At 45.0% G+C, this 20,804-nt stretch overlaps 1 protein-coding gene across 1 annotated transcript in view; it reads right to left on the reverse strand.

The window, feature by feature from the left end:
• The window catches only part of COG5 (component of oligomeric golgi complex 5), a 480,035-nt gene that overhangs the window by 163,352 nt on the left and 295,879 nt on the right, over positions 1-20,804 (reverse strand). Inside the window, exon 8 of the mRNA XM_040343536.1 lies at positions 17,269-17,434. Within this exon, the coding sequence (XP_040199470.1) occupies positions 17,269-17,434 (166 nt within the window). The remainder of the gene's footprint in view (positions 1-17,268; positions 17,435-20,804) is intronic.

The raw sequence follows: 20,804 nt of genomic DNA on the forward strand, positions 1-20,804 counted from the left end.
TTAGTATTAGGTTGGGGGGTATTAATATCTTCTTTAAGATTGTATAATTCTTCATAGTACTGTGAAAATGCATCTACAATTTCTTGGGGATTGAACATTACTTTTCCCGATTTGTGGTGGGTTAATTTAATAATTTTATTTTTTTGTCTACGCTGGCGTAATTGGGAAGCTAATAGTTTACCCGCTCTGTTACCTTCTGAATAATATTTTAAATTAAGTTTCTTAACCACTTCCTGCCCGGCCTATGGCCGATTTACGTCCGATGTAAACAGGAAGAGCCGTTGATAGCTCTTCCTCACTCGCGTCTGACAGACGCGAGTAAAGGAGAGCCGATCGGTGGCTCTCCTGACAGGGGGGGTTCGCGCTGATTGTTTATCAGTGCAGCCCCCCCTCCGATCGCCACACTGGACCACCAGGGAAGCCCACCCTGGACCACCAGGGTGGGCCAAAAAAAGCATTTAAAAAAAAAAAAAAAAAGATGCCAATCAGTGCCCACAAATGGGCACTGACTGGCAACATGGGAGGATCAGTGCTGCCCCACAATGTCCATCAGTACCACCCCAAGTGTCCATCAGTGCCACCCCACAGTGTCCATCAGTGCCACCCCACAGTGCCCATCCATGCCCAGTGCCCACCTATCAGTGCCCATCTGTGCCACCCATAAGTATCCATCAGTGCCACCCATAAGTGCCGCCCATGAGTGCCCATCTGTGCCGCCTATGAGTGCCCAGTGCCGCCCATGAGTGCCCATCAGTGCCGCCTATGTGTGCCCATCAGTGCCGCCTATGTGTGCCCATCAGTGCCGCCTATGTGTGCCCATCAGTGCCGCCTATGTGTGCCCATCAGTGCCGCATACCAGCGCCGCCAATCAGTGCCCGTCAGTACTACCTCATCAATGTCCATCAGTGCCATCTCATCGGTGCCCATCAGTGCCGCTATATCAGTGCCCGTAATTGAAAGAGAAAACTTACTTATTTACAAAAAAATTAACAGAAAAAAATAAAAACTTATTATTTTTTCAAAATTTTCAGTCTTTTTTTAGTTGTTGCGCAAAAAAAAAAAATCGCAGAGGTGATCAAATACCACCAAAACAACGCTCTATTTGTGGGGAAAAAAAGAACGCCAATTTTGTTTGGGAGCCACGTCGCACGACCGCGCAATTGCCATTCAAAGTGCGACAGTGCTGAAAGCTGAAAATTGGCTTGGGCGGGAAGGTGCGTAAGTGCCTGGTATGGAAGTGGTTAAAGTACTTCTCATGGTCAGTTATTAGGATATTTGAGTTCCATTCTTAGAATGGAAAGATGACGTTCCAAATTAATATCTTGAGGATTTTTTTTATGCAACTCTTCTTGGCTTGCAATCTCTTTTAGTAGTGAGTTTATTTTGATATTTCAATTTTTTTTCTCCCTGGCAGTTAATTGTATCAGGAGGCCCCTAACATAGGCCTTGTGGGAACACCATAAGGTAGCATCGTTAACACTACTATTGTCATTCATAATAAAACATTATTCAATAGATTCCTTCATCACAGACTGATGTTTCCCCTGTGTAAGAATAAATGTATTATTCCTCCATAAGTAATTGTTGGGGCAGATTTGATTAGAATCAATTTCTATCATAATAGGAGCGTGGTCTGACCATGTTAGATTATGAATGTTTGCGTCCACTATTTTCAGTAGGAGATTTTTGTCTGTGATAAAGTAATCCAATCTAGAGTATGACTTGTGAACATTAGAAAAAAAAGTAAAATCTTTCTCTGTAGTGTGTAAGCATCTCCATGGATCATACAAATCTCCTGTCGAGAAAATATCAGCTAAACCTTTCCTAGGAGTCTTTCCTTTTCTTGAAGTGTCCATATCCGGGTCTAGGGGTGCATTAAAGTCTCCACAAATAATAAGACAACCCTTCTGGATCTTCCCTGCCATCTTGATCACTTTCTGGATAAACTGGTGGGGATTCTTATTTGGAGCATAAATGTTGACAATAGTATACGTTGAGTTATCTATAGAGGCTACTAAAATAATATATCTTCCATGGGCATCCGTCTTGAGGTCCAATTGCTGAAAGGAAACCGTATCCTTTACAGCCGTAATCACCCCTCTTTTCTTTTTCTTGTGGTTGGAAACAAAAATATGTGGAAATTTGTGATGTTGAAATTTAGGAGACTTATCCTTGACGAAATGAGATTCTTGGATACAGAGGATGTCGCTGCCAAATTTGATGGTGGCGGCCCATAGAGCTCTCCTCTTGTATGGGCTATTGAGGCCCTTCACATTCATTGACAAAAGTTTAAGGGTCATTGCTTATAAGAGGATTATTGCTGAGATGTGAGATCATTTTTGTAGACAAGTTGCATGTTAAAATGTAGAGAAAGCAGCGTGCAGATGCAGTAATACTTTATTTCCAGTAGGTGGAGGTGTTGTATCAGGTAAAGCAGCATGGTGCAGATACTATAGTGGAAGGCAAACCACAAAAACAAAACAAAAATCAGAAAAAACAGGAGGAGTTGTGGAACAACTCCTGTGTACAATAACATGTACTTTTAAGTAGGAGGTTATAGGGAATAACTCAAACAAGTTCCCTTGAACTTCCTCCCCTGAGCCATCAGGTAATTTCCAAATTAAATATTGAAGGCAAACGTAAGAAAACCGGTAGAACCAAATTAATGGTGGACCAAGTTCTCTTTTTTCTTCCAGTCTTGTGGTATTGGTTCAGAAGCGCTGACATCCATTTTATCAATCTCTTGATTGGGGATCAAACCCCAGGAGCGAAGAAGTTTTAGACCCTGATCCAAACTTTTAATTGCGTAGGAGGATCCTTTGTAATCTACAAGCAATTTTGTGGGGAACCCCCATTTATAGATCATTCCATGGTTGCGGAATATTTTTTTGTGATTGAATTCATGTTCTTGCGAGCTAGAATTGTCGCTTGGGAGAGGTCTGAGAAAAGGATTATCCCAGCGTAAGGGTCAGGTTGTGTTGAATGGCGTCTAGTGTATTGCATGAGCTGATCCTTTACCCCAAAAAAATTAATTCTAGCAATGACGTCTCGCAGTAACTTTTCAGCTATATGCTGTGGTTTAGGGAGCCTGTGAGCTCTATCAATCTCTAATTCTTGTTTTGAGACTGAAGGAATTAGGTCTGAAATCATGCTTTTAATAAAGCCTCTGAGCTCTGATAGTTTCACTGTTTCTGGTATTCCTCTGAATTTTATATTATTTCTTCTGCTCCGGTCCTCGATATATCTGACCTTAATTCTAAGCTGTCTGACTTCTTCCTCCAGGTCAAAGTGAGAATCTAATAACTCGTTGTGCGCTGAGGTAAAGTCGCACATCTTATTCTCAACATAGTCCACTCTGCCCCCCAGCGCGTCAATTTCTAGTTTGGACTTGTGCATATAGCTCAGCATGTCATGCTGTAAGGCACCCCTGAGGGACATAATCATTTCTTTTATAGTCGTGTCCAGTATGGGTTGACCTGCTGTCTGTATAGCATTACGTTTGTCATCATAAGGATTACATTCTGGAATATAGGCAGTGTCAGGGTTAATGATGGAAAAGCTACCTTCTTTATCAGAAATCCTTCTCCTCTGCCTCACAGGGCTAAGAATGTCATCCTGGTGCTCCGTGCTGCATTCAGCCTGTGAAGCAATATGTTTCTCCACAGCTATGTCAGAGCTGGCAGTATTGCCTTCATTGCCATGGTGAGGAGAGGGGCCGCGCCATCTTGGATTCTCTGAGGTGCAGCAGGGCTACAGAACTCACTCAGCTTACGTAGCTCCTCTCTCGTTTTTCTTTTGGCTGCCATTCCCTCTTTTGTTCCCGCTGTCCTCCGGAGCAAAACGATGTCACTCGGGGCTTAAAAGTCACTATATAAGTAGCTCAGGGAAGTCTGTTGTAGCGGAGCTCCCTCACACTGCGTCCATACACTCCCGTGGCTGGACACGCCCCCCAACCATTTATCTCCATTTTCACTAAAGTCCCACAGACTTCTATTAGATTACACATTTTTGCAACATTTTCTGAACGCGCACCAAATGTTCTCTATACTGAATCTTTGGTGTGCTTTCAAAAAACACAGTAAAATTACACAAGCTAATAGAAGTGGGGATTAAATGCAGAAAAACTGCATATACACTGCGACAAACTCCAGGACACCAGTGTGAACCCAAAGGCCTCAGGATGCTGTGTAATGTAAAGGCGTCCAGAGGTGCAGGGGGTTGTGTAATGTAAAGGAGTCCAGAGGTGCAGGGGGTTGTGTAATGTAAAGGCGTCCAGAGGTGCAGGGGGTTGTGTAATGTAAAGGCGTCCAGAGGTGCAGGGGGTTGTGTAATGTAAAGGAGTCCAGAGGTGCAGGGGGTTGTGTAATGTAAAGGAGTCCAGAGGTGCAGGGTGCTGTGTAATGTAACGGGGTCCAGAGGTGCAGGGGGTTGTGTAATGTAAAGGAGTCCAGAGCTGTGGGGTGCTGTGTAATGTAAAGGAGTCCAGAGGTGCAGGGGGCTGTGTAATGTAAAGGAGTCCAGAGGTGCAGTTGTGGAGAGAGGTACACAGTAGTGACAAAGATACTGAAAGATGCAGGGGGCACAGTGGGGTGTTTTTACATTTTAAAGTGGGGGGCGCCTTTTTAACCGCCCGCTAGTGGTCGAAGAAAGGGTTAAATGCGACTGTGTATTGCCGCTGCCCCACCCCTGAAAAATTTTCAGCGGACACCCATGCCCTTGAGGCCCCGTACACACGAGAGGATCTATCCGCTGGTATTTATCCGCGGATCAGTTCCAGCGGATAGATCCTGTGGTGTGTACGGCCCAGCGGATAATTTTCCGCGGATATTTTTCGGGCCGATGGATTTACAGCGGATAAAAATTTCTTAGCATGCTAAGAAATCTATCCGCTGGAATCCTGTCCAGCGGATTGATCCGGTGGTCTGTACAGACTCACCGGATCAATCCGTCCGATCCCCTCCCTCGCATGCGTCGTAATGATTCGACGCATGCGTGGGAAGTCTTTACCTTCCAGCGTCGCGCACGTCGCCGCGTCATCATCGCGGCGACGGCGCGACACGTCACCGCGGATGGATTCCGCACGGATTTCGATCTGATGGTTAGTACAACCATCAGATCAAAATCCGCCAGAGGATTTATCCGCGGGAACGGTCCGGAGGACCGTTTCCAGCGGATAATCCTCTCGTGTGTACTAGGCCTGAGGGATTGCAAGGCTAAAGCCCCCATACACACTATCAGTTTTCCTGAAGGCCTCAGTGTTTCCTGCAGTAATTTTCAGCATGTAAAAAAATAGATTTTTCTACACCTCAGATTAGCGTTTGTCATAGAATGGTTTAGAGCCTCTAAGAAATTTTATGACTGCCTAAGTCCTTGTTAGGGAGATTCCGAATTCTCAGTTACCTTTGTTCAGTTCTCTTTGGAGAAATGTATTCTCACTTTCTGTGAAGAATGTTGTCACCAAGACAGAAAACATGGAGAAATCCATAATCTTTCAAAAGGTTGTGACACCTGTTTTTGGTGACCGTTGTGAAAAACAAAAGGAAATTATTGTATTTATTGGCGCATAACACACACTTTTCACCCTGAAAATCGGGTAAAAATAGTGTGTGCATGTTATACGCCAATACTTCAATTTTAGCTGCCTTAGAGGGGACAGGGAGGGGGGTGGGACAAGCACCGTCAGATCACATACGGTGAGAATCTCCTGTTTACTTGGCAGGCTCTGTAATAGGAAGTCCCGTCTCCTGGGCCGCCATTTTACCACTGTTCTGTCTATCATAGGAGATTCTCACTGTATGTAATCTGTCGAAGCTTGTCCTGTCCCCTCCATGGCTGCAGATGGGCATCAATCAGGCTGCATTGATGGCAATGTTGAGGCTGCTTTATTGAAGGCAATGTTGAGGCTGCTTCATTGAAGGCAATGTTGAGGCTGCTTCATTGAAGGCAATGTTGAGGCTGCTTCATTGAAGGCAATGTTGAGGCTGCTTCATTGAAGGCAATGTTGAGGCTGCTTCCTTGATGGCAATGGTGAAGCTCCAATGATGGGGCACTATTTCTACCACCGACACCATTCCTCCAATTGATACCAATGGTGGGGAATTATTACTCCCCTTAATACCAATCATGGGACAATATTTAACACCACTGGTGCCAGGACATTTTCTTCTTCCAGTGGGCACAGTCCAAACCCCCCCAAAGTCTGAAGGACAGGAAATGTGCCCTCTGTTTAGAAAGTTTGGAGACCCTTGTGCTATAGAGATGGGTCCTTAGGTTTTGGGGGGTTCATGGTACCATGCAGCAATGGGCCTGGAAGTCAAACCGGGAGGAAACCAATATTTGTGTTTTTAATTCATTGGGATCAAATTGTTCAAAATGAATTTTTTTTTATGGATTGCTTCCAGTGATACATTTCCCTCTGGCGAAAATGAACAGGCCAAAAACCAACAGAACAGTCTAACATGTTACGTTTGTAGCAGTTCTATTCCTGTGCCTTTAATAGTGTACCAAGCTTTTAAGTTCTATGTGCACACAGGGTAAGCCAACAATTGTTTGGTAGCCAGATTGGCAGTGAACATACAACTTATGTCTTAAATCTCTGCCCAGCTTTAGACACAGACTGCATTTGCAGAAATGTTCCCAGGAAAGTGAGAAAATGTGATATTAGATGAAAACATATAAGGCTTTCCCTAATACAATAGCAAGAGATCAGTACATTGAAAATCTTTTTGGTCCAGTACAAAGGCATTTCCAGAATTCTTCTCATGGTATGCAGTAGCAACTGTCAAACAGATGATCTCTGGAACAAAATTGTGTGTATAATAAACAGACAGGGTTTGAAACATCCAGATGATTTTACATAGCGCTATGCTGCAAGACAAAGGAACCAACCACACCACCTAAAGGCATAATTCACATACTATATACACACACACAACATACAGTGGACCTGGAAAGTATTTATAGTGCTTCACTTTTTCCATGTTATGTTACAGCCAAAATGAATTGAATTTATCATTCATCCAAATTCTACAAACAATGACAACATAAAAGAAGTTTGTTTGAAATCTGCGCAAATTTATAAACGACTTCCCGCCCGTCGTATAGTAAAAATGACGGGGGGCAGGATTCACTCGTTGTGGTGCTCCAGAACTGCCACTCGGGGGCGAGCAGTGTGGCGATCGCACCGTGTTCTAGGACAATAAACAGACAGCCGATGACGTGGCTCTTTACCCATGTGATCAGCTGTGTCCAATCACAGCCGGTCACATGTAAACAAGGAATCGCTGTTTATAGGCTCTCCTCGGCTCACAGTGAGTGTGCAGCGAGGAGAGACGATTAGCTGCATTTCTCCCCGCAGGAGAGACATGTACAGGTAATCAGGGCTCTGATCATCAGTGCCCTGATTATATTCAGCCCCAGCAGTGCCTTTCAGTGACACCATTTAGTGCCCATCAATGCCTGCTGATCAGTGCCACCCACCAGTGCCGCCTATCAATGTCCATCAGTGTGGCATATATTAGTGCCTCCTCATCAGTGCCCTTCAATGACAGCTCATTAGTGCCCATCAGTGCAGTCTATCAGTGAAGGAGATTTACTGACAAACCAAGAAAAAAAATTTTATTCAGTCTTTTGGCAAAAAATAAAAAATAAAAAACACAGCAGTGATTAAATTCCACCAAAAGAAAGCTCTATTTGTGTGAAAAAAAATTATAGAAAAAAAACATGTTGGTACAGTGTTGCATGATAATCATTTAAAATGTGACAGTGCTGAAAACTGAAAATTGGTGCCCAGTAGACAAATGGTTAAAAATGAAAAACAAAAAAATATTATATCTATCTATATAGGAATATATATATCTACATATGTATTCACAGCCTTTGCTCAATACATTGTTGGAACACTATGATGCTACAAGCTTAGCATGCCTATTTTTGGGCAGTTTCTCCCATTCTTCTCTACAGGACCTCTCAAGCTCCATCAGGTTGGATAGGAAGCATTGGTGCAAAACAATTTTCAGATCTCTACAATCAGGTTTAAGTCTGGGCTCTGGGTGGGCCGCTGAAGGACATTCACAGAGTTGTCCTGTAGCCACTCATTTGTTATCTTGCCTGTGTGCTTAAGGTCTTTGTCCTGTTGGATGATGAACCTTCGCTCCGGTCTGAGGTCCACAGCGCCTTGGAGCAGGTTATCATCACAGATGTCTCTTTACATTTCTGCATTCATCTTTCCCTCAATTCTGACTAGTCTCCCAGTTCCTGCCACTGAAAAACATCCCTACAGCATGATGCTGCCACCACCATGCTTCACTGTAGGCAGGGGCAGCCTGTCCATTAAGGGCACATGGGTGCCGTCCCCTCTGTCACGTCGTCCCCTATATGACAAATTGATAGATTCATGCATTGCATGAAACTATCCATGGCCGCTGCTGCCACCCCCTATTCAGGCATCCGGCCCCTTTGCATACGCTGGGCGCCTGAATTCCAATGGCGGTGTTTTTTTTTTAAGCACCTGGTTAGAGCCCCCCCAAAAACCGCGTTTGAAAAATTGCTGCGCAAATACCGTGCGAGATAAAAAGTTGCAATGACAGCCATTGTATTCTCTAGGGTCTCTGCTAAAAAAACATATATAGTGTTTGGGGGTTCTATGTAATTTTCTAGCAAAAAATAGCAAAAAATATATAATTTTTACATGCAGAAATGAAGTGTCAGAATTGGCCCGGGCATGAAGTGGTTAAAATGAGACGCATAATAAATTACTGTATAGGTTAATAATAATTGCTGTTGAGACTCATAAATATACAGCAGCATATAAGTAAGGTCTTTGAAAAGGATAGCATAGATGAAAAACACAGGGAATCCCAAGCATAGCTAGATATTTTAGTAAAAAATTTATTTTTTCTTTAGATTTCTAAATCGCATATAGCCTAGCCCCTTTGTAGTTCTCTGGTTCAGTCATCTTGTAAAATAGAAAAGTATGATTTTCTATACAATAACTTCCCTGACATTTATGACCCTTTTCCAGTTGTCAGACAAGGCTTTTTTTTATGATAGAAGCTGTTCCAAACATTTTAAGTGTTACTGTATAAGAACATCAAACTGAAACCCAGGCCAATAGCAGCTTGCTTTCAATAAAAAATGGCTTTTGACACTGACTTTACTATGCCTTCACAATTGATGTACAAAAAAGAATAAAAGCCACATAATGGGTTGCCCAACCAAAGCAGCAGAACATTTAAGTGAACACAGCTCCAAACTATTCAATGCAAAATTTAAACAATATATTCCAGATCATTGCAAAATGCTATATAAATGCATGCTAAGAGCAGTACAAAATATTTAATTCACACAAACTTAAAAGGTGTGTTAGTGTGGGAACTAAAAGCAACATAAGATTAACCCGTCACCATTTAAAAAAAAATGATTTTGAGTAGTGGTTTGTTTAGACCTTGTGGGGGAGTTTTTCCTGTTTCTATTACCTGTCAGAAGCAGAACATAAACATACAAATACATTGCCCTAATGGACACACATAATAATTGTAGTGCCTGCAACTAGTCTTCAGATTAATCCCCATCTCCCTGTGGAGCCCCCTAAGATCCTAATTCCAGGCTGTACAGGGGCCTCAGATATTTAGAGGCTCAGGCATATGAAAGTGAAATGATGGGGAAAAGCTTGGCACCAGGAGGGGAATGTTTAAATATAAACTTAGAAAGGAGTCAAGGTCATAGAAAAAAATTGAAGTCTATCTTAAGATTTCAAGGGGTTGTAAAGGTATTTTTTCCCCCCTAAATAGCTTCCTTTACCTTAGTGCAGCCCTCCTTCACTTGCCTCACCCTTCGATTTTGCTTTAAAATGTCCTTATTTCTTCTGAGAAATCCTCACTTCCTGTTCTTCTGTCTGTAACTACACACCTTAATGTGAGGCTTTCTCCCTGGTGTGGAGAAAGCTTCTTGAGGGGGAGGGGGAGAGCAGGAGTGTCAAAACGCCCACTAACACACAGCTCCTTTTTTTATCTACAAAGTAGAGAGTGTCCTGACACGCCTGCTCGCCCCCTCCCCCCTCAAGAGGCTTTCTCCACACCAGGGAGAAAGCCTTGCATTACGGTGTGTAGTTACAGTAGTTTTCATACATCATGGTACATACAGTCAGGCTAATATTCATCACCTTCTGGGACGTCCCAGAGAAATAGTCTTGAGGGGAGGGAGACCCCCTGCCAAAAAATAATAGCCATTAGAACTTTATACGGCAACCTGCCGAATCCTCGGCTGCTCGAACATCCACTTGATAACATTTTGTGAACGTATGCACTGAAGACCAGGTAGCAGCCTTACAAATCTGAGCCACAGATACCTGATGGCGAAAAGCCGAGGAGGTTCCTACACCCCTGGTAGAATGAGCTCTCACCCTAAAGGGAGGAGCTTTACATTTCAGACCGTAGGCCTGAATGACCAATTGACAGACCCAATTGGCAATGGAAGCTTTGAAAACTGCCTTGCACTTTCTTGGGTCCTCGGATCTCCGCAGATCTAGACAAATAAACCTTGGCTGCCCGGACGACGTCCAAGGAGTGCAGTCGTCTCTCTTCTGCCGAACGAGGCTGAGAGAAAAAAAAGGGGCAAAATAATGTCCTGATTTAAATGAAAGGCCAATACCAATTTGGGCAAAAAGGATGGAACAGGTTATAACACGACCCTGTCATGGTGAAGGATTAAATACGGTTCCCTGCATAAAAAGGACCGCCAACTCCGCCACCCTTCTAGCCGAGGCAATAGCCATCAGGAAGTCTAGCTTGAGTGACAGCAAGTCTAATGGAATTTCCTTAATAGGTTCAAATGGTTGTTTCTTTAATACAGACAAGACCAAGTTCAAGTCCCAAGGACACATAGGTGACCTAATGTGGGGAAGCAAGCGAGATGCCCCCTGCATAAATGTTCGGACCAGTGAATGGGAGACTAAAGGCCTTTGGAAAAATACTGACAAGGCCGAAATCTGACATCTGATTTTACTCAAAGCCAAATTTGATTTTCACAGCTGACTGTAGAAAAGAGAGAATTCTCCCAAGCACGTATTTCCGAGGATGCCATTTTCTGGCTTCACGCCAAGCAATACAAGTCTTCCAGACCTTAGGATAAATCTTTCTAGTGACAGCTTTTCTAGCATTCACTAGGGTAGACACTACTGGTCCCGAGATGCCACGGTCTTTCAACACCCTAGCTTTAATAGCCATGCCATCAAATTTAGAGACTGTAAATTGGGGAGAAATATAGGACCTTGAGACAGTAGATCCGGGCGCTGTGGAAGCCTCCATGGCCCGTCTATTGTCAGTCTCACAATCTCCGGGAACCAGGGCCTTCTGGGCCAGGCTGGTGCCACCAGAATGACTGGAACTCCCTCTTTCCGAATCATGTGCAACAAATGTGGAAGAAGAGGGATTGGAGGGAAAGCATAAACCAGGGAGTATTGGCTCCATGGAATTATCAGAGCATCTGCCATGCCAGTAGGTCGACATCTGGCCATCCCCAACGTTGGCAAATTTCCTTGAACACCCCTGTGTGTAGGGACCATTCCCCTGCTGGCGACTGAGATAATCTACCTTCCAGATCTCTATTCCTGGGATATGGACTGCCAATATAATTGGCACATGTCTCTCTGCCCAGGCTAGTATGTGGTTCACCTCTTTCAAAGCTGAACGACTCCAGGTACCAGCTTGGTGGTTTATATAGGCCACTGCAGTGGCATTGTCGGACTGAACCCTTATAGGGTACTCCTGAAGCTCCATCATCCAGGACCCTAGGGCCAGATGTACTGCCCGTAATTCCAGGATGTTGGTGGGCAGGATCCGTTCTGTCCTTGACCATCTTCCTTGAGCTGTGAGCCCCTCTAGGGTCGCTCCCCAGCCTGAGAGACTGGCATCTGTAGTCAGTACTCTCCAAGTTACCGGGAGATAGGATCTTCCCTTTTGCAGGTTCTGATCCTGTAACCACAAGCGTAGGCTTAAGCATGCCCGAGGATAGTCATTTTTTGGGCGTTTCCATTGTCCTGGTGCTCTAGGACCTTCAAAAGTGCAAGAGGTAATCTAGAAATGGTATGTGTAATTTATGTCCCTAGAACGCCTGATAGTGCTCCTTGCATGTTGGGCCTCTGCATGTAGCCAGGCTCTGTAAAAGTCTCACACAAGAGGTATCACCATCAGGGGCGTAACTAGAAATCACAGGGCCCCATAGCAAAATGTTGTATGGGCCCCCCCCCTCCAAAAAAAAAATGAACTAATGCAGTCCGGCGTCCGTCTGCGGCATTCGTGGTGTCCTCTCGCTTCTTCCGCGCTGTTTTTGAACGCCGTACTGTACTCAGTATATGTCGGCGGTGGCGCTCAGAAAGCGGGGATCGGCGTATAACGCGCACCCATGATTTTCCCCAGATTTTAAGGGGAAAAAAGTGCGTGTTATACGCCGATAAATACGGTAGATGTTTTTTAGGGTGAACCTTCCGCTTTAAGAACATGTTATGGCATAATGGCAAGTGGGTCGGGTGATACAACATACATACACATGATGATTGATATACATGATACTGATTATCTTCTACATCAGACCCAGTAACTGCCACCAATGCCCAGATCATTAAATTAATGAAGCATATGCAGCAGCTAATTGAAATTCAAAGAGCAAAGAAGCTTTGCAAAGTTTGGTCACCTACTAGTAAGCCTGGGTAGTAGGTGACCAAACTTTGCAAAGCTTCTTTGCACTTTGAATTTCAATTAGCTGCTGCATATGCTTCATTCATTAATTTAATGAGCTGGGCATTAGTGGCAGTTACTGGGTAGTATATAAGGCAATTAGCTCTCAGTCTCAGTTGTGAGTGACACTGACAACATTTGTGATTATACACGTAGGTAGGTACCTGGTCCTGGCTGGCCCCCTCAGTCACGAGTCAGTGGAGTCACCTGCTGCTGCAGTGTGTGTGTGTGCTGCTGCCGCCTGCCTGCAGTGCTGCCTGGCTTTGGGGTTCCCCGCTCCCAGATGGTTAGGAAAGTCTCCTCTGACCTGGTGCCGGGCGGCTGTCCTCCGACCGGCTCCAGAAACTTCATGCAGCGCCAGGGCTGGCCCAAGACATTGTGCTGCCTGGGCCCAAGATTTAAATGCTGCCCCCCCCCCCCCCCAAGAAAAAAGTACGCCCACCAAAAGGCCCCTACATACAATGTTATATCATGACAATTAAAATGAAAATTTAATGTATTACGGAGTTAGATTTACATGCAACAGTGGTGGTGGTTGGGGGGTTCCATCCAATGCAGCTGTGGTGATGGTGGGGGGGGGGGGGTTCAGTCAGAGGCAGCAGTGGTGGTGGGGGGGGGGGGGTTCAGTCAGAGGTAGCGGTGGGGGGGTTCAGTCAGAGGCAGCGGTGGTGGTGCAGGGGGTTCAGTCAGAGGCAGCGGTGGTGGTGGGGGGGTTCAGTCAGAGGCAGCGGTGGTGTTGCGGGGGTTCAGTCAGAGGCAGCGGTGTGGGTTCAGTCAAAGGCAGCGGTGGTGGTGGGGGGGTTCAGTCAAAGGCAGCGGTGGTGGTGCGGGGGTTCAGTCAGAGGCAGCGGTGGTGGTGCGGGGGTTCAGTCAGAGGCAGCGGTGCGGGTTCAGTCAGAGGCAGCGGTGGTGGTGCGGGGGTTCAGTCAGAGGCAGCGGTGGTGGTGGGGGGGTTCAGTCAGAGGCAGCGGTGCGGGTTCAGTCAGAGGCAGCGGTGGTGGTGCGGGGGTTCAGTCAGAGACAGCGGTGGTGGTGCGGGGGTTCAGTCAGAGGCAGCGGTGGTGGTGCGGGGGTTCAGTCAGAGACAGCGGTGGTGGTGCGGGGGTTCAGTCAGAGGCAGCGGTGGTGGTGCGGGGGTTCAGTCAGAGGCAGCGGTGGTGGTGCGGGGGTTCAGTCAGAGGCAGCGGTGGTGGTGCGGGGGTTCAGTCAGAGGCAGCGGTGGTGGTGCGGGGTTCAGTCAGAGGCAGTGGTGGTGGTGGTGGTGGTGGTGGGGGGGGTTCAGACAGAGGCAGGGAGGATCAGAAGGGCACACACCAGGGAGGGGTCAGAAGGAAATACACTAGGGACGGTTAGGAGGGTATACACCGGGGAGGGGTCAGGAGGGTATACACCGGGGAGGGGTCAGGAGGGTATACACCGGGGAGGGGTCAGGAGGGTATACAGCAGGGAGGGGTCAGGAGGGTATACAGCAGGGAGGGGTCAGGAGGGTATACAGCAGGGAGGGGTCAGGAGGGTATACAGCAGGGAGGGGTCAGGAGGGTATATACCGGGGAGGGGTCAGGAGGGTATACACCGGGGAGGGGTCAGGAGGGTATACAGCAGGGAGGGGTCAGGAGGGTATATACCGGGGAGGGGTCAGGAGGGTATACAGCAGGGAGGGGTCAGGAGGGTATATACCGGGGAGGGGTCAGGAGGGTATATACCGGGGAGGGGTCAGGAGGGTATACAGCAGGGAGGGGTCAGGAGGGTATACAGCGGGGAGGGGTCAGGAGGGTATACACCGGGGAGGGGTCAGGAGGGTATACAGCAGGGAGGGGTCAGGAGGGTATACAGCAGGGAGGGGTCAGGAGGGTATATACCGGGGAGGGGTCAGGAGGGTATACAGCAGGGAGGGGTCAGGAGGGTATACAGCAGGGAGGGGTCAGGAGGGTATACAGCAGGGAGGGGTCAGGAGGGTATATACCGGGGAGGGGTCAGGAGGGTATACACCGGGGAGGGGTCAGGAGGGTATACAGCAGGGAGGGGTCAGGAGGGTATATACCGGGGAGGGGTCAGGAGGGTATACAGCAGGGAGGGGTCAGGAGGGTATATACCGGGGAGGGGTCAGGAGGGTATATACCGGGGAGGGGTCAGGAGGGTATACAGCAGGGAGGGGTCAGGAGGGTATACAGCAGGGAGGGGTCAGGAGGGTATACACCGGGGAGGGGTCAGGAGGGTATACAGCAGGGAGGGGTCAGGAGGGTATACAGCAGGGAGGGGTCAGGAGGGTATACAGCAGGGAGGGGTCAGGAGGGTATATACCGGGGAGGGGTCAGGAGGGTATACAGCAGGGAGGGGTCAGGAGGGTATACAGCAGGGAGGGGTCAGGAGGGTATACAGCAGGGAGGGGTCAGGAGGGTATATACCGGGGAGGGGTCAGGAGGGTATACAGCAGGGAGGGGTCAGGAGGGTATACACCGGGGAGGGGTCAGGAGGGTATACAGCAGGGAGGGTATACACCAGGGGGAGTGAAAACCTGGAGACAGTAAAATCATTAAGTCCAATTGTCTGCTAGTAGGCAGCACTTCCATGCTAATCTGCAGTAATACAGCAGATTTAGCATAGAGGTGCATGTGAAGCTACACGAGGAACTGCAAGATGATTTACCTCCACACTGACTTGTCTCCCTCTGACACCAGACGGACACGATCTTGTGGTCAGGTGAATCCCCATCCTGCCCACTCAAACAGCAGAGGCAAGGAGACTCCGCCTCAGGGATGTCACTGTATTCATGCAGGACAGTGCTGAAGGAGTGAGGTCAGGTGGGGCCCGGGGGGGGGGGGGGAGGTACGGGGGGCGAAAAGGATGAAGGGACGGTGCGCAGAGGAGGGTAGGCGGAGCAAGCTGTTCTGGCCGAGTGGCCAGTCACACTTTTCATCAAGCATGGGGGGCGCCTGTCACACTTGGCTCCTCCATGCTGACATGAGCTGATTTTGATTGGATGGTTTAATGTGTCCCCCCCCCCCCCCTATAGCGCCGATGGCACTTCCCAGGTCTGAATGGCATTTAGCTGACAGACACTCGGTGAGAAAAAAAAAAAACTTGATCATTGCCTTGCCCTGCTCACCGGGCCCCACTCGGCTGCGGGCCCCATAGCGCCCGCGTGGGTCGCTATGGTGGTAGTTCCGCCACTGATCACCATACTGAGGAGTAGAAGAATGTAATTTGGGGTGTAATTGCAAGTATGCATAAGCTGCGTGTGAGAAATAACTTGTTAACCACTTTAGCCCCAGAAGAATTTACCCCCTTCCTGACCAGAGCACTTTTTTGCGATTCGGCACTGCGTCACTTTAACTGACAATTGCGCGGTTGTGTGATGTCGGAACCACACAAAATTTACGTCCTTTTTTCCCCACAAATATAGCTTTCTTTTGGTGGTATTTGATCACCTCTGCGGTTTTTATTTTTTGCGCTATACACAAAAAAAGAGCGACAATTTTGAAAAACAAGCAATATTTTTTACTTTTTGTTATAATAAATATCCCCAAAAAATATATATAAAAACACATTTCTAGGCCAATATGTATTCGTCTACATATTTTTGGTAAAAAAAAAACGCAAGCAGCGTATATTGATTCGTTTGCGCAAAAGTTATAGTGCCTACAAAAAGGGTGATAGGTTTATGGCATTTTTTTATTAGTAATGGCGGCAATCTGCGATTTTTATTGTGACTGCGACATTAAAGCACTTGGTACTTTTATTTTGCACATGAAAATAGTTATGCACCAAGAAGATTTGGAAGTCTTATGAAAATTATATGAAATTTTGTGAACTTCACAAACTATATATGAACTCCATTGTTGCACATGCACTTTAATTTGATTTGATATTTGCACAGCTTTTGTTGTAATATAATCATAATTTATCACGTGGGGTAGCGCTTCCAAACTAGTCACATATTTAAAAGGCACAGGCACCTTCAGAAAGCAGCAACCTATATTTAATTCATTAGTATACACACACAGCTAATGTAATTTTAATCACATATCATTGTTATTGCACATATTCCCTAGTAAGCGCAGGAAGCATCAATTTGGCACACACAGATTGACTGATACATCTTTCAGTCCATGTTGCACCAAATTTAATTTTTTTTTAAGAAAATGTAAACCTTTAGAACCCAACTCCTGCCACTGCCATTTGACAGCTTTACCTGCATGTAAACATGGAATTCATATAAATAAAAGGCATGCAAAATTACAAAACATGCTCATTACATTCTTTAGCCACATACAGAATTTATATTTATTTATTTTTTTATTTTGTAACCACTTTTTCTAGATTGTAATGTGCAGGTGCAATTATGTAGAGCATATGAAAATTACAACCTTTTTATTATGCAAATCTTTGAAAAGTTTCATACTCATGAGCATTCAGCATGAAAAGGAATACTGTATGAAAATTGGTTTGCACACAAAGGCAACAATTCCTCAAAGCTGGTAACAATGCCAAAACAAAATGCTTGCCTTTAAGCATACAAAAATGTAATTCTCACCTCTCTGGACAGCTTGTGATGATTGTGTTAGAATTTTGATATCCAAAGCATTGTTGATATTCTCATCTAATGCTGAACTATAACCATCCACCACACTGGTAATGACACCTTTTAAAGCTCCCAGGTTGTAGAACACTTGAAGTGCTGTTCCGACTTGTGTTGGATTCTAAGGGAAGAAAATTTGTATGTTAACTTACTAAACGTGTTATGTTTAGTAAAAGAATATTAAAATCTTAACTTCTGTTTCTCCTTTTACAATAATTGTTCAGAATACTGCTGTACAATTAAATTTTTCATTTTAGAGTCTGTAAAAATGGATTATGCAGACTGATCTATAAAAAAAAATGTATATTTTAAGAGCCTTCTCAAGACACATTAGCATGGGGACTCTCTAGTATAGATTATAGGGAAGACCATTATGTGTTGCAAAGTATGGGGTCAATTTATGAATGTTTTCACATACAATTAACACAACTTTCACCCAAGATACACACTAAAGAATGGTGAAGATGCAAGTCTGGTACCAAAGCATAATAATATTATTATGACTAAGGAGGCCTCCACAAGAGGCTGAAACGCATCAATATTTTACAAGGAATTGATTCATTTTTATGTCTTGTAGAAATAAAATGATTCCTTTAAATATAAGATGCTTTGGTGCCGGGCTCTCACTTCTTCACTGAATTAACTGCAAGTAACATGTGAGTCTGGGCACAGGGGTCTGGATCTCATCCTAGTCATATGGGGTAGCGGCACATTTACCTATTGATTGGACACACTGATTGAATCACATTGATTCTGATTGTTTTTTTTACCAATTATAAAGAGACCTAGGTGTGCACTCTTTCAGGTTTGTATGGCTGAGGCCCCACTGGGAAGAGCCACTTTTCCCATCTGTCCAGATGACCGCTGTCACTAGAACAGAGAGTGATGAGAAATCTAAAACCTACAATCGTCAAATCTCCCCAAATAGACATAGTAAAAAAAAAAAAAAAAAACTTGAATAAATCAAAACCTTTAAACCTTTAAAACCTTTGGTGTGTGTAGAGACGGGTTTCTTGAGCTGGCACTCTAGGTGGCCACAGCGAGTAAGATGTGCAGGTCTGGCGTGGGGCTAAAAACCTAGGTTCACATCTGTGCGGTTGCGATTTATGCGGCTTTCAGGTGCTTTGCCTTTTTTCTCTCTTTAAAAAACTGTGTATAGCTGGTTAAGAAATGGGGCAGGAAGCCGGGCGCAGTGTCCTTAACAACCAATCAGTGATCAGCTGTCAGCGAGCTTACTCCCATGTGAATACGTATTTACATGGAGGGGGTGGCGTCTGGGGGCCCCCTTGTTAAAGGTGCTTTCAGATTCTGAGTAAGCCCCCCACAGACCCCCACTACCACCAGCCAGGGTTGTGGGGAGGAGGCTCTTGTCCCCCTCTGCCCCCCATGTTGAGGGCATGTGGACTGGTATGGTTTGGGGGGGGGGGGGGGGGTTTGCTCCTTTCCTCCCTATCCTGGCCTGTTGGGCTGCATGCTTGGATAAGGATCTGGTATAGACTTTGGGGGGGGGGGACTCCACGCCATTTTTATAATTCTGGCATAGGATACCCCTGAAAATTCATACCAGACCTGAAGGGCCTGGTATGGATTGGGGGTGGGACCCCTTACTGTTTTTTTTTTTTTGCCAATTTTTATATTGCTGGCAATTCTTGTTTCTACATTCTGACTCATCAGTTGTTAAGGACGTGGTGGCCAGCTTCCCAGCCCACTCCTTAACAGCCAGCTATACACAATGTGTTATGGAGGAAAAAAAACACAAAACACGCGTAAAAACAAGTGTCGTGGTTTTGGTGTGGGCCCATTAAAGTCTATTGTGCGCAAAACGCAATCTGCTGCAGGAAAAAGTCCCAGACCCTTTCCAAAAATGTATGGGCTGAAAAATGCATAGATGTGAATGTGTACCATAGGAAACTATGTTAAATGGATTGTAGTGCATTTCTCCAAACTGCAGAACGCACAAAAAAAAGTGCATTGGGGGAACCTAGGGTAAGAGTTTTTAACTGTTGAAGTAGGATATCAGCCATGCAAGGAGAGCATTGTTTTTATTAAATTAGAAGACCCATAGACTAGCCGGAATCATGCCCTGCTTATGTATTACGCAAATATACCAGCTTCTAAGTGTGCATACAAATAAAACTATACAGTAGAGCTGCACGATTTTGGCTAAAATGAGAATCACAATTTTTTTGCCTAGAATAAAGATCACAATTCTCTCACGATTCTTGCAGGGTCTTTCACATTATACAATTTTTTTTTTTTTTTATTCATTAAAGTGAATTTTTTACCAAAATATTTTGTTTAAAAGACAGCTGCGCAAATACAATATGATATACAATATTGCATCAACCACCATTTTATTTTCTAGTAAAAAAAATACTGCTTTTAACTTGTAAGCAACAAGTGTTAGAAAAAGGTTTAGTCTTGAAATCCTTAAGTGGCTAAACTTGTTAAACTCACCTCATTTACAGACTGAAGTTCATTCCTTTAAACTAAGTACGAAACTTTGTTTACAGTTATCTCCGATGTTGAGATAAACTTGGCAGGCTGCCTGGATTTTTATTTATTTTTTTCTAGCTGTCAGAAGTGAGCAGAGAACTCTGCGCTTGTTACATAGAATAGGGTAAATGCTGTTTTAAAACCGGGGGAGGTAGAATCGCGATTTCGATTTTTAACAATAAATTGTGCAGCTCTACTACACAGCGATTCAAAGTTTCTAAAATCCAACACTCATTAATAAGATTATTTACACCCAACTGGTCTCTTTTATTTCAATAGTTAAAAAAAAAAAAAACACGGAACAGATAATACAATCTCTTTAGCATTATTCAAATCATACATAAATACCTCATTGATTGAAGCAAACTATAAGGTATTGATGAGATGGTACATGGTTCCAATGAGAATAGCCACATTTGTTACAGGGGTCTCTTGCTCTTGTTTTCGAGGGTGCGGGATGGAAGGCACATTATTACATATATGGTGGTCATGTCCCAAAGTGAAACACTTTTGGATCCGTATGTACAACTTCATCTACTCACATACACAGGTGAATCTACTCAAATCACCACAGCAAGCTCTTTTGGGACGACGGACCACCAAGACAGGCAGGGAAACTCATAGCCTTTATTTTTACAGCAGCTAGGATAGCGATAGCTAGGTCATGGAGGACACCTATGATCCACTGCGACTTCGTGAAAAATAAGCTGTCATGGACCATGATAAACGAACGCCTTTTGGCGATTCTATTAGACAAACGAGTTAGGTTTGAAAAGATTTAGGAACCCTGGATCAAATACTTATCTGACCCCTTGTCAGGGCTCAGATAAGCTCATACTATGGAGTGCACGCTCTTCTTTGGTATTCTATCCTACTTTCTATTATTATCCCTCTCTTTTCCCCTTGGCTTACTTCTTTCCTTATACTCTCCCTGTCAGGGAGATGGACGTTATAAAACATGTTACAATGAGTGCATCATAAAAGAGGTCATAATA

The sequence above is a fragment of the Rana temporaria genome, chromosome 3, assembly GCF_905171775.1.
Source record: "Rana temporaria chromosome 3, aRanTem1.1, whole genome shotgun sequence".
In the NCBI taxonomy this organism is placed as follows: Eukaryota; Metazoa; Chordata; class Amphibia; order Anura; family Ranidae; genus Rana; species Rana temporaria.